Raw genomic sequence first — 14821 nt, forward strand, 5'->3', positions numbered from 1 at the left:
CACAAACATGACAGATGGAATATAATGAGGAGAAAGTGAGATCATGCACTTTGGTATAAAAACATAGAAACGAAAGATTTCAAAGTGCAAGGTTGGAAGTTGTTGGTACTTAGAAGGACTTGAGTGCCCTTGTACTCAAATAACAAAGTTTATTTGCAGGGACAGTAAAAAAAAAATCAGAAAAACTGTATTTTAGCCTTTCTTATAATAGGATTTGAGTAAAAACAGCTCATGACCGAGCCTGAACACACTTTTGCAGGTGCGATCTCACCTGGGCCTTCCATTATCGCACCTCATTGTGATCATGCAAAGCCAGGGTAAGAATGCACCTGGAAAAGTGAGTACAGGCTTGGTCTTCTTAAAATTGTAAGGATATACTAGCAATAGAGAAATGCATAGAAAGTTCATCAAATTGATTCCTAGAATGGGGTGAGTTTGCTCTTTGACAAGAGATTAAACAAATTCAGATTGTGGGGACCTGAGTTTAAAAGAATAAAAGGTAATTTTTAAAAAAAGCATACAAAGTTCTTATACGATTCAGCAAGGTAGATGCAAGATAGATGCATCCCCTGGGTGTTAGGGACTCGGGTGAAAAGTCTCAAAATAAGGGATCAGCCTTTCAGGACTAAGGTGAGGGAGGTAAGGGAATCTGAGGAATTCAAGACTCCTGGGGCCTGTGGAAGCTCAGTGTAATTATGACTAAGATCAAGCTAATTTTGAACATGAAGTGAACTAAAGGTTATGAAGTTAGTGCACTAAAGTGATGCTTAGGCAAAAGATCAAACATGATCGTATTAAAAAGGGAGCAAGCGTGAGCAGGCAAGTTTGCCTTCTATTTCTGATTTACGTCTATCACTGGTAGGTTGGTAAGTAAATGAAGGCATGCACCAGGAGTTCCAATAGTTAGCTGTTGTACAATTCTGAGTTGCTTGCTAATCTCACAAAGTGCCAAACTTGGAGCATATCACATTTAGAGACCCTGCTCATGTACGTAGCTATTGAATGATGTTAAAATGTTAAAGCAATAACTGAGAACAGAATCAACCTCAATTGCTGTGCTCTTATTGGTCAAACTACACTTGCTTTGCACTGTTGTAACTATATGTTATAATTATGTGGTTTTTGTCAGTATTTTTTAGTCTTGGTTTGTCATGCGTTTCTGTGATATCATTCTGGAGGAACAAATTGTATCATTTCTTAATGCATGCATTACTAAATGACAATAAAAGGACTGCGTGTCCTCATAACCTAATCTAATCTACATGAAACTATAACTTCACGCTACAGTTTGAAAACAGCTATAACTCTTCAAAGGAGGTGGAAGGGGGAAGAGGAAAAATCTAGCAACAAATGATCTGCTGAAGCAACTCCGCAGGTCAAGCAACATCTGCAGCAGGAAAGGAACCGTCAATGTTTTGTCAAAACCCTACATCAAGTCAGAGATATTGCCATTATTAAGATGGGAAGGGGAGTGGTGAGACAAGAGCCTGAGGTGGAGTGAGGGGGTGGAGATGTAAGCTAAAAGGAAGGTTTAGGATGTAGGAGAGCAAGGGAAAGTTGGGAAGACAGTTGCAGATAGATATACAGAGACAGAGTGAATATTAAGAAGCAGTGCGAAGATTGGAGTCAGATGCTGGTGGGAGTTGGGCAGAAACACCATGGACTGGAATGAGTAAAGGAGATGAGAATGGGAACCATTGAGGAAGAGATGTATGACAGCCGGGACTACAACAAGGTGGGTCAGAAACTGTGGGCGAACTACAAACATAAAGAGTAGATGGAACCAGGAGGGTTGGGAGATAAAGAAAAGAAGACAAAAATGGGAGGACTGGTAAAGGATCAAAAGGGTGTGAAGGGGAGAAACAACTCACCTGAGGAGAGGGTTACCTGAAATTGGAAAACTCAATGTTCATGCCATTGGGTTGTAGACTATCCAGGTGGAGTACGAGGTATGGTCCCTCGACTTGGGAATTGGGCCTCAATGTGGCAGTAGAAAGGCCAAAGATGGATATTTCAGTATGGGAATGGGAAGGGGAATTGAAGTGGGTGTTCAGAATGACCATTGTGTACTGTGCGTGGGTGCTCCGCAAAACAATCATCCTGTGAAAGGTCTGAGCTTGTTCTCACCAATGCAGAGGAGGCCACATCAGGAATGCGAATGCACTAGATGAGGTTGGAGTGGGTACACGTGAACCTTTGCCTCACCCAGGTGGCCCGTTTAGGTCCCCGGATGGTGGTGAAGGTGGGGTGAATTGGCCCTGAAAGCCTTTATATGATGCTTTGTGGAAGTAACAAACAATAATGTTTACTGTACTCATTACATTTTAGTGCCATTATTTCAAAGATGATGCCAAATCATTTGAATTTTATATCTAATCTCCTTACAATGTTAAATATTTGAACATTGCATCCAGGTCATTAATTTGAAAATATCAGACATCACGCAACACACAACAAGAAATACAAACCTCATTAGAAACATCCACTACTAAATTGTCGTCACTCTTATCCCCATCACTGTCCTTTAAAACAAGATAAATATTTTCAGATAAACTTACAACAAAATTGGGCCAGTTACTTTTCAAGATGTTTGGAACAATGAAATAGAAACTAGAAGTGCACAGAATTCTCAGCAAGTCTCACAGCATCCATGAAGAGAGAAACAGAGTTCATGCTCCCACATGAGGACCATTCATCATACCTGAAACATCAACCTGGTTTCTTTCCCCACAGATGTTGCCAAGCTTGCTGAGTATTTCAAGTGTATTCTGTCTTTACTTCAAAATTCCAGCATCTACAGTATTTTGCTTTTCTTAGGAAAATAACTTCAGCAGCCTGCATATTGTAGAATAATATGTAACTTTTTACATATGAAAAGAACTGCTTAATTCAAAACTCTAGGCAGGCACCAGGTCCAAAAGATTAGGAAATTATTCTAGCACCTATCCCTTCCTTTCCCCTGTAACTCAGTTGAAAATAAGGATTACTTTGTCCATGCTTAAAAGCCCTTAGAATTGATTATACTTTTCTCATTGCTTCAAATTTATTAAATCCATATTTGACACAATATTCATACATCTTGAAATTGGGATAAAGTTCACAGTAACTTTCAAAAGACATTTTATGTACACTGAAGATTCTCGGATCTTCTTACCAACAATTACAATGCATCTTTCTCATTCTGAGCATGCAGTATCTGGGGGGACTGAGGAAGTGGAGGGGGTTTTGGTGAATGGAAGGTAACCCTACTTTTCCTGTGAAGAGTCAGTAATTATACCAGCTTTGCTAAGGTGATGGTAGAGGAGTTTGAGGATGAGGGTCCACGTCAAGCTGAGATTTGGAGTTTAGCACTGGCAATAAAATGGGAGAGTGAAGAGAAGTGAAGGATTAGAGGTCACACACCAGAAGTGAGGGCAAGCTGTTGTTGGAAGATCGGGGCTTAGAGGCAACTATTCATTGCAGTAGGAGCCAGGAGATAGGTAAGGTTAGTCTCAGGATTGAGCTAAGAATTTCACTTGTCTACAGGTCTCACAGGTTGGTGCTCTAAGATTAAGATCCAGTTTATTATTATAGGACTAAGATCATGTTGTCCCAGGAGTGCCCAACAACAGACACCAAATGCACAACGTGATCCAAGTTTCCTGGAAATAGTTCAGAGCTCAGATTACACTGAGTTAAATTAAGTTTCAATCACTTAGTACTGAAAATAAATCAGTGCTGGGCAATTGAATTTTCAGGCTTCCAATTCTAGGAAATTACCACATGAAGTTAACCAAATGTTTCATTAAATTTAACATTTAAGTTCAATGGTTTCATTTTGTTAAAATTGCAAGAATGTGTTTATCTAAACAATTACTTCTATCCTTGTAAATGTACTCAAAAGAAATAAAGCAAGCTTCTGAATGATTGCACTTGGTGGTGAGTCCTTACACTTATAAACCCTCTTACATAGTGGCTCATGGAGTCCTTGTCATCAACCTTCCTCTTCTTCACATCATTGGAATAATCAGGTCCATTCCTGCGCTTATCTGTACCCCGCAGACCATCAGGTACCAGCAGGGAATTACTCTGTGAAGACAAAACAGTGGCTTTCAAAAGAAAATTATTTTTTATTCCCCAATGCTGGCCATGACTGATTATGATACTGAAATCAAAGTAATTATGAACTTAATATATGCAGTGTCCTTAGAAATTATTGATTTTCTTCATGTATTAAAGAAAACAGTTGTTTAAAAATAGATGCATTACTCCATACATATCAAACTTTCAACACTTTATTTTTAAAAGTGTAACCTGCAGGCTACGTTCCCAACAAATGCCCATGGGCAACAGGCATTTAACATATAATTAAGATTTTACTTGTACCTAGCCCATAAAGTCTGACAACATGTTTACATTGCCTTTTTGCCAAACACCAACTATTCAAGGAATAGGAGCCAACATTTCCCATTTAAATCTGCAGTTACATGGCCATTTCAATGCTTCACAATGATGAAAAGATACAAGTCCAGAATCAGATGTCTAATTAGAGAAGGCATCATAGTCTCTGCAGTGAGGATTTCAAATCAGCTTTCCAATTTAAAGAACAAGAAGATTGATTACCATAACATACCTTAATGCAATGACATCTGCAGTAGATGGGTAGTGTCTCAGTCTAATAGTGCCAAGTACCCAGCCTAAAATCACACCGGCTTGTACGACCACCAATCATACAAAAGGCTGACTTTTCTCAAATTGGCACATGCAACTACAAAACTGCATTAATTTCCTATAGTAATAAAAATGATTTAATAGCTACTTTATTTTCTTTTTTAAAAGCATATTAATTCAGTTTTGAAGCCTTACTAGTGTGTTTACAGTAGTTAAACAGAAGCCTTCCTCTCAGCTCTTTACCTTTCCAACTCTCCTCGTTTCAGCTATCACCTTGTAGCTATCCTTCTTCTTCTCTGCCCAGCTTTTTGTTTTGCCATCTTCTCCCATCCTTTCTAGACTTGAAGAAGTGTCTCCGCGCAAAACATCGACTCTTTGTTCATTTCCACGGTTGCTGCCTGAACTGCTGAATTCCTCCAGCATTTAGTGTGTACTGCAATGGATTTCCAGCATCTGCAGAGTTTCTCATGTTTAGTAGTTAATCTAGCTCCTTGAAACTGACTAACTTACAGACCCTCAAGTACAAAATGAACAGGATACCCCAGTTTATTCCTTCAAATACCAGGAACAGCTTCACATTTGCTGTTGCTCTGGAATGCGAACCAAGCAACAAGAACAGGATTAAGTTTATTCATCTGAATTTAAAGGAAAATGAATACAAAAATGGTCCAAAAATATTATTTCTTAAGTGCAGAACAATGATAAAATGGACTGATGCCCAGTTTTAATAAGCATTTATTAGTACACACATACCTTCTGAGGCACTTTACACCTAATTGCTGACCCATATGCTAAGCAATTTCAATGTTTCAGGGTCACATGGTACAAATTAATAGACTCACTGTTCTCATCTACCTCGATGTTAACAATGAGCCATTTAACTAACTGGATATCCATGGGGGCAATTTGTTCAGTGATGCATTAAAGAACATGAACAATGCAAACTAAGTTGAGCGAAAGAAGCTTTTTAAATACTAAAGTAGTTCATGAGAAATTAAAACACGATTTGCAGCTAAGTGACAATCACACAGACACTGTCACTACTGTAAGCGTAGATTCCTCTCTATATAATACTGAGACAGAAAATGTAGTAGATATTTCACTCTTTAGCTAAAGAACGGATAGCACAGAGCTACCTACTCATGAAAATTAAAGCCTTTGTTTAATGTATAAAACGCCACTGCAGTTTTCCAGTACAACCAAAATGATATAGAGTTACAAGCACAAAAAACAAGGGTGCAGAACACTTCAAGTCCCATTTTGTCAACTTCTGCTTCCTTGAGTGAGTGCTCCTCCAAGGCTAATACTAAGCTGTCTTTTATTCACGGTCAGTCAAGCTAAAGAACAGCCAGAGGTCTCAAGTAAATTATACAAGACTCCAATGAAATTTAATCCAGTGCAACCTCCTGTGTAACCTTTAACACTGGTTTGCAGCCAAAAGGCACAGTCTTCTGGAATCCTGACAAGACTCCATTTCCAGTGGCAGTCAGTTGTGGATTTAACTCTCTAACCAGTATGATATTGCTCATGAACTTCAATGCTGCTAAAACCCAACCCCCCACCACCCACTCCACAGATGCACAAACAACAGGACAGCTCGTCTGAAGTCACATGAAACAAATGCAAGTTCTTATTTTTTTTAACAAAACACAGAGGATAATGATGCCTGGAAACTATTAAGTGGTATTAATCTAATCAAGAGATTTAAACCGCAAGATTGAAGCTTCAGAAGTTCAGAATTGTCATCTGAACCCAATGATTAGATTTTTGGCTTGAAATCATTCCAAGACTTTAATTTTACTGATATAAGGGGTTTATTTGCTTTTCATGTTGATGCCACATTAGTATATGTTGATAGCCAGTACGTAGACCCTTACCAAAGCTGTTTGACATTTATTGAAAGATTAACAACAATGGCATTATTGCAAGTATATTGCAGAACAATTTGCTGTTGATAATCGGCAGATTCTAAAGCCAGTATCTATAATTTACCGACTGGAACTGAAACACCCTCAGTAAGAAACGTCAATGGCATAAATTCTAAAGACCATCTCAAGGGGCAATGCAAGAGGAAGCGCTGTGGGCTGAGTGTATATGACAATTATCTTTATCCCATCAAATCATCTGCCCCCTCCATTCCCAAGGTAATACAGATTTTGAACTTCAAATAGCAGCAAAATAATTAGCCTGGCACAAAAATTGGACTGAGTTTTTGATGCAGCTCACAGTTTCACCTCTGAACCATTTTTAGTTATAAAAAGTTTATTAAGTGCTCTGGTATTTTATAGCATATTACAGCTGAGTACTTTGAGAAGGCTGCTTTAGGCCTATTTTGTTAATGTAACAACTTTGACCTTAGGATTAACAAGATTTAGAGCCCAGCTTATAAAATTCCCTGCAGTCATTCAAAATCATGCAGCTGTGGCAGGCTTTGGCAGTAACTACACTTAATCTTCAAGACCAGACATCTTCTCATTTCATGCTAGGTCAGAGTATTTTGGAATAGGCCAGGCAATGATCCGATGGCATTAATTCCATTTGCAATGTCAGATAGGCATAACTTCAAAATCACACAGCTCAGAGTTATTGTGTAGAGCACTTCATTAAAACTAGGCTCTTCTATTGTAGTGTTAACAGCCTGACTAGAGTTTTTAAAAAAAATCTAACCAAATTATGCAACTTGCATTGTCCTAAAAATCCTGGAGTGGCTGTTCTAATTGACAAGGGCCAGATTGTACTGATTTTCAGTCGCAGTTCCCCATAGTGTGGAAGTATGGAACAAGTTGGAGGTCAGATAGTGGCAAATCTGACCTCCCACTCCTCCCCTGGACTCAGTCCAATGGCAGTTCTATAATGTACTCAGCTGAGAACACTTCATACTTGGCCCCTCAGTACTTAACACAACCCAATTCATGGGGGCACCATCTTTTATTAAGAGTGTAGGTAAAGCACAACAGTTTATATTTATCTTTTAATCTTTTTCTTTAGTTACTTTTTTTCAGCTGATTCCACATATTGCCAATCAGAGATATACAGTTACAGTTCAAAGCTACTTTGACACCTTGCCAGAAGATCGCTGTGGCAGCACCTCAAAATGGCCGCCATACAACAAGGGCTCCAGAACACAAGCCACACTGCTGGAACAAAAGTTAATGAGACTTGGAGGCCAAGATGGGTCAAGTACAATATGACCAAATAGCTGGAATCCTCTCTCTTTTAAGTATCTCAACTGTGGATTGAGGACACCATATTGCGTGACACGACGATTATTCCTGATTAATTTTCTGCTTCTGGTTGGACTTACTGCTTGACCAATATTAAATAAGCAGAAATTTTCTTCCAAAATCAAGCTGTTGTATTCAGCACCGTGACATCGATTTGATTCCATCTTCTCCCCAGCCAATGTTTGAAGCTGAAACCATTTGTAAAACTATCACTTTCTTTTATCCTGAGCTGAGTTTCTGATTCTGTGTTCTCTCCCAAATTTTGCATTTCATCTCCATAATGATATCCATTCACAAATATGTTTTAACTCATCTCTTCAACAAGACACTCATGTCAGTCTTAATCATCTCTAGATTCTAGGATTACATGGTACTCCTGGATGTCTTCCCATTTTCTGTCATCATTAATCCAAAACTATGCTGCCCATATCCTGACTTGCACTAAGTTCAAGTCATGATTCATCCACATGATTTAGCTGGTAACAATTCAGTTTTAAAGCTTTCATCCTTATATTCAAATTCGCCCATGGCCTCCAAACATGTGAATCTCAAGTAGAAGGGCATTCAGTCATTCAAGCCTGCATCACCATTCCACTAAATCATGGTTTACCTGATCCTAATCTCAGTTCCACGTTACTGTTTACCCATTCTGACCTTTTCTTTCCTTGTTCATGACGAAGAATATACCCAACCTTGCCTTAAAGATTCTGTTTCCTCCACCCTTGTGGAAGAGAGTTCCAAAAGCTGATGATCCTCTGAGTAGAAAAGAAATTGCCTCATCTCAGCCTTATGTGGGCGTTCCCTTGTTTTTTTAAACAGTAATCTCCAGTTCTACATTTTATTTCAAGAAGAAATATTCTCTCCGCATTCATCCTGTCAAAATCCATCAGGATCTTACATTTCAATCATCCCATCTCACTCTTACCTCCCTATCTCTGTAACCTTTTCCAGATTTCCAACAGTCCCGGTATCAGTGGTCCACGATTTCTCCAATTTTCCAATTCAGGTTCATTTAATACATGTACATCAAAACACAGGGTGAAATACGTTGTTTGCATAAACAAGAACACAATCAGAGGATGTGTGGGGGTGGGGTGGGGGGGGGTCAGCCAGCAAGTGTCACCAACATAACATGCCAGTAATGTTCAGCAGAACAACGTAGCAGCAACAACAGTAAAACAAATCTCTTTCAAACCCATTCATGCAGTCAGGCCTCCAAACCCAGCATCTGGGCCTCCAGCCTCCAGTAGACTCTTGGACTAGCAGACATAGGGTTTCAGACTTCCCCAGTGGACTCACAGACATCAGGCCTCCGACTTGTAGTCACAACGACCCGTGGTTTTGACCCTCGGACTTTGACCTCAACTTCCGGACGAGCCATCTTAGGCCTTTGACCATCGATCCTGGAATTCACCAACCACAGGAACTGAACTCCAGTACTAGAGTTCCGGACTTGTCTTGATCTCCAGTCCCAGGATTCGCCACCCTGGACTGTCAGTAGACCTCGCTCCGCCTGCCCACACAGATCTCCAATCCCGGGTTACACCAACCTGAAAGGCTCATCCTCAGGACCTGCCAACCCCGGGCATCGACCATGGATATCATCTGCAGTGCTTTCCAACCCATCTCAGTCCATGGGGATTGCTGGCCTTCAACCGCAGAGGGCTCTGACCTGGACTTTGGCCTCAACTCTAGCCTGTCCCTAAGCTCTAACCTGACCACCACACTGTCCCCAAAACCAGCCCAACAAACCTAAAAAAAAAACAATTAAATCAGAGTCACAACTTTGACAGTCATCACAGCTCTGTGCCATCTTGACCAATTTTCGTCGCAGTTAATAGCCATGCACTCGGTTACCTTGGTCTCAAGCTCTGGAATTTCTTCCCCAAAACACTCTTTCCTCATCAAGATAATTCCTCAAAATCAGACTGAGCTTTTGGTGACCTGTTTCTGTATGTAGTGCATAGTCCAATTTAGTCTGCTAACACCCTGAAAACTGCTTGGAATAGTGTCATCAAGTAAAACATGTTTTATTGAGGAAGTTGTTATTAATTCACTACGTAGTGGGTTCATTAAAGTATAAACTAAATTTTTCTTCTCTCCCAGCCTGTGGTTGTTTTTTCATTTCTGATCAACTTGTTAGCCTGGCACTAATTGCGAAGAAACAACTCAGGAGATTATGCCAAAACAAACAGATAGGAACAGCAAAACTAATTAGCTTAACACAAAACCTGACACCACCCATATTCAAATTCTGCTCACGAGCTATCATGTCTCACGCACACATCTAACCGTGCACTATAAGCTATTATACAAACAAAACAATTTTGTTACTTCACACAGTTTGAATGCAAACTCTTCCTGCACAATCCACAATGCTCTCCCACTTTATTCTGAAGGTGCACATTCATAATTTGGTCTACAGTTCCACAAGTACCAGCTGTCGTCTGAAATTCACCTTCATAGTGTTGGTAATTAGTGAAATGGCAATATTTCAATCAGCAATTCCACAATGGGAAATCTTAACAACTAGACTTGAATGTTTTCAAAACCTAGGAAGTAAGTACATAGCTGATTACAAAAACTGTCCTATGGTTAGAGCCACAGCATCTCAAAATCCAAATTCTGGTTCCCAAAGATTACCCTTTCAAAACACATTCCTTAATCTCAGCGACATAGCTGTGACACCTGAAAATGTGTGTGAAGTGTCAGTGCAGGGATAGCAGCATAACTTTGGTAAATCCAAATGCAAGAATGTCTTAAGTAATCAAGTTGACAGTACTCTTTTCATTCTTTTTCAGAATCTGGACGTGGTCTGCAAGGCCAGCATTGAGCTGTCAAAAGTTCAAAGTTCAACATTATTATCAATGTATGTATATTATACACAACATTGAGAGTCATCTTCTTGCAAACATCCTCAAAACCATGAAACACAGTACAACTCATTAAATGCGCGCGCACACACACACACACCCCTATTTTGGAAAAAGAGGACAAATCATGCAAATGGTTTAGAAGAAGTAAATAAAAGCATATGGAACATGAACTGCAGAATCCTGAAAGTGAGTCCCCAGCTGCAGAGTTCTTTCAGCACTGCAGCGAGGGAAGCCCATCAAAGAGCACTATGCTTGCAGGCCAACAACTGCTCCCGAACCTGCCAGTGTGGGATGCAGGACTCCTGCACCTCCTGCCCGATGGTAGTAGTGAGAAGAGAAGGAGACCAGTCAAACACAGGTAGATGGCACTGAACACCTGCTCGTTTTCCATTCTCCCCCTCAACAATTTTAATCTTGCTTGATTCTTTCATCGGCGCACAGTAATAGAGCTGACAAGGATTCATTTTCCACCATCAGGCCTCGACACAGCATGCAGCCCCAGTGATGACCACCGTGGCCATACCTGCACCCTCGAGAGTCTAGTTCACTGAATCCCCCAGAAGATCCCAACTATTTATTCCCTTACATAGATGCTGCAAAGTTCCACCAGCTTTGTGTGTTTTGCTCAAGATTTCTAGTATCTGCACAATATCTTGTGATAATAATCTATCTGGCAATATGACAACATATTTTTATTACTTTCATTTTTATTTATTTAGAGATACAGTGCAGAACAGGCCATTCCATTAGCCAACTAGCCACACAACCCAACAACCCACCTATTTAACTCTAGCCTAATGACGATGATAAATCTCAGGACAATTTATAGTGACCAATATGTGGACAGTGGGAGGAAAAACATGTGGTTCACAGGGAGAACATACAAACTCCTTACAGACATGCCATAATTTAACTCCAAACTCTGAAACGCCCCAAGCTGTAACAGCATTGCACAAGCCACTATGCTACCGTGACACCCCATATGATATCTGACATTATGTGATAACGATGATAGTTATTGAATGCTAGGGGTAGATGACTAGACTTCGTTATTACAGACCACCACGGCCTGCCACTCTGGTGCCACTTTAACAACCTGTGCCTGAGTCTGGTCTCACTCTTCGCACATGTGGGCATTGGCTGCTGTAACAAATATTCTGAAAGCAGCAGCAAATATCCCCACATTTGATCTGAAGATGGCAGGACCTAGCACATTAAGGAATTCCAGCAGGGCTTGGGATGCTTGAACTGAAGTGCAGCCATTTTTCCATGTGCAAGGCTTAACTCTAGCCATTGAAGTGTTTTCCTCCAGGTGCACATTATCTTCACTTTTACTGGGGAACATCAAAATCACTTTTGGCCAGTGATCAGGACTGTGATAATGTGTGGAATTGAATGGTCCTGGTGAAACCATCGTTGGTGAATATACTCTAGTAGCCACTTTATTAGCCATCTCCTGTACTTAATAAAGTGGCCACTGAGTGTATGTTCGTAGCCTTCTGCTGCTGTAGCCCATCCACTTCAAGGTTCACAGTGTTGTACACTCAGTGATCTCTTCTGCACAGCACTGTTGTGACACGTGGTTATTTGAGCTACTGTCACCTTCCTGTCAGCTTGAACCAGTCTGGCCATTCTCCTCTGACCTCTCTCATTAATACGGCATTTTCACCCACAGAACTACTGCTCACCTGATGCTGTTTTGAGATTTTTGTTTCCTGTATGATTCTTTGTAAACTTTAGAGACAGTTGTGTGTGAAAATCCCAGGAGACTATCATTTTCTGAGATACTCAAGCCACCCCATCTGGCACCATCAACCAGTTCATGGTCAAAGTCACTTGTATCACCTTTCTTCCCCATTCTGGTGTTTGATCTGTACAACAACTGGACCTCTTGACCACACCTGCCTTCTCCCATATGATTGGCTGATTAGATATTTGTATTAATGAGCAGGCACACACATGTACCTAATAAAGTGTCTATTTCATAGGCTTGTCAACCACACCTTCCATTACACTGTTGATGGCTAAGACTAGACTGGCCAATAGTTAACTGGATTGGAGTTGTCCTACTTCTGTGAACAGAATTTAGCTGGGCAATTTTCCATATTTTCAGGTAGATGCCAGGGTTGGAACTATACTGGATTCTTGGCTAGTGCTCCTGCTGGTTTTGGAGTACAGTCTTAAGTACTACAAGCTCAGATAGTCCTTGAGGCCACACCCTCTGCTTTATCTGGAGATGTCTCATGAGATGAATCAACTTGGGTTCTGTTATGGTGGAGATCTCAGGAGGAAGCAGAAAGGGATCATCCACCATGCAATACTGGCTGCACCTAGTAAATGCTTCATCCTTGCCTTCAACACACAGCGACCTGCTGGGCCTTGCTATCCACAGATGGAGACGAGATCCTCATGTTCAACACTTACGTGTTAGGTCTCCTCTCCTTTGACTAACCAGTTCTAACTAGATATCTTAATGTTTCTATACCAGGGCAAGCTGCTTCAATACTCTTCCTCATGACTGAAATACACATGAAATGCATGATAGAAGCCCCAAGGGATCATTTTTTCCACAGATTTTCCATTCAAGTGACTAGATAGTCTCTAGCAGAGTTCCTGGGTTATATCCTTAGGCATGTGATCCTCCAGTGACATTACATACCAATTCAGGAACTCAAGGTTCCAATCCTGATGCAATGTTTAATATTCCATTTTACTTGAAATAATTGTCATCTCACAGTAATGGCATTGTCTGAGGGATGAGCTTTGCCAGCTGCCTCCCAATTCAGAAATTCACTCTAGGCCTACAGTTTTGCTCTGGCTGTTTAGAAACATAGAAACAAAATAAAACCTACAGCACAATACAGGCCCTTCAGCCCACGATGCCATGCTGAACATGTGCTTATTTTAGAAATTACCTAGGGTTACCCCTAGCCCTCTATTTTTCTAAGCTCCATTACCTATCCAGGAGTCTCTCAAAGGACCCTATCATAACCGCCTCCACCACCGTCGCTGGCAGCCCATTCCACGCACTCACCACCCTCTGCGTAAAATACTTACCCCGGACATCTCCTCTGTACCTACTTCCAAGCACCTTAAAACCGTGCCCTCTCATGCTAGCCATTTCAGCCCTGGGAAAAAGCCTCTGACTATCCGCACCATCAATGCCTCTCATCATCTTACACATCTCTATCAGGTCACCTCTCATCCTCCGTCGCTCCAATGAGAAAAGGAAACGTTCATTCAACCTGTCTCATAGGGCATGCTCCCCAATCCAGGCAACATCTTTGTAAATCTTCTCTGCACCCTTTCTATGGTTTCCACATCCTTCCTGTAGTGAGGTGACCAGAACTGAGCACAGTACTCTAAGTGGGGTTTGACCAGGGTCCTATAAAGCTGTAACATTACCTCTCGGCTCTTAAACTCAGTCTCACAATTGATGAAAGCCAATGCACCGTATGCCTTCTTAACCACAGAGTCAACCTATGCAGCAGCTTTGAATGTCCTGTGGACTCGGACCCCAAGATCCCTCTAATCCTCCACACTGCCAACAGTCTTACCATTAATACTATATTCTGCCATCATATTTGGCCTACCAAAATGAACCACCTCACACTTATCTGGGTTGAACTCCATCTGCCACTTCTCAGCCCAGTTTTGCATCCTATTGATGTCCTGTTGTAACCTCTGACAGCCTTCCACACTATCCACAACACCACCAACCTTTGTTTCTTGGTATTTTATCCTAAGTTCCATTTTGCAACTCTGGAGCAAATAGACATAAGAGTACTTTTGCAGCCCAGGAAGTAAATTTAAAGCTGGAAAAAAATCTTTCTCTAATATGCAGGGGATATAAAATACAGATCTTCCTAAATTATTGTGGGGAGATATAAAAAGCACATTTTACATGATATTCTGCCAGGAGCTTGAGGTGAAAGGAAAAAGAAAAAGTGGGACAGGGCTTATCCGGTGCAAAAAAAAAACTACTGATTAAAGTGGTCATCTATGACCTGGACTTGGACCATTCTGCTGACCAGCAGAAAGTAAAATGTGGAAAATAATCTTTTACCTTCT

At 40.8% G+C, this 14821-nt stretch overlaps 1 protein-coding gene across 5 annotated transcripts in view; it reads right to left on the reverse strand.

Annotated features, from left to right (window-relative positions):
- LOC134357345 (transducin-like enhancer protein 1) overlaps positions 1-14821 on the reverse strand; it is a 125623-nt gene that overhangs the window by 38455 nt on the left and 72347 nt on the right. For all 5 annotated transcript variants that reach the window (XM_063068794.1, XM_063068793.1, XM_063068791.1 and 2 more), the window contains 2 exons: positions 3949-4068; positions 2469-2522 (listed from right to left, as the gene is read on the reverse strand). In XM_063068794.1, the coding sequence (XP_062924864.1) occupies positions 2469-2522; positions 3949-4068 (174 nt within the window). The remainder of the gene's footprint in view (positions 1-2468; positions 2523-3948; positions 4069-14821) is intronic.

The sequence above is a fragment of the Mobula hypostoma genome, chromosome 16 (assembly GCF_963921235.1).
Source record: "Mobula hypostoma chromosome 16, sMobHyp1.1, whole genome shotgun sequence".
In the NCBI taxonomy this organism is placed as follows: Eukaryota; Metazoa; Chordata; class Chondrichthyes; order Myliobatiformes; family Myliobatidae; genus Mobula; species Mobula hypostoma.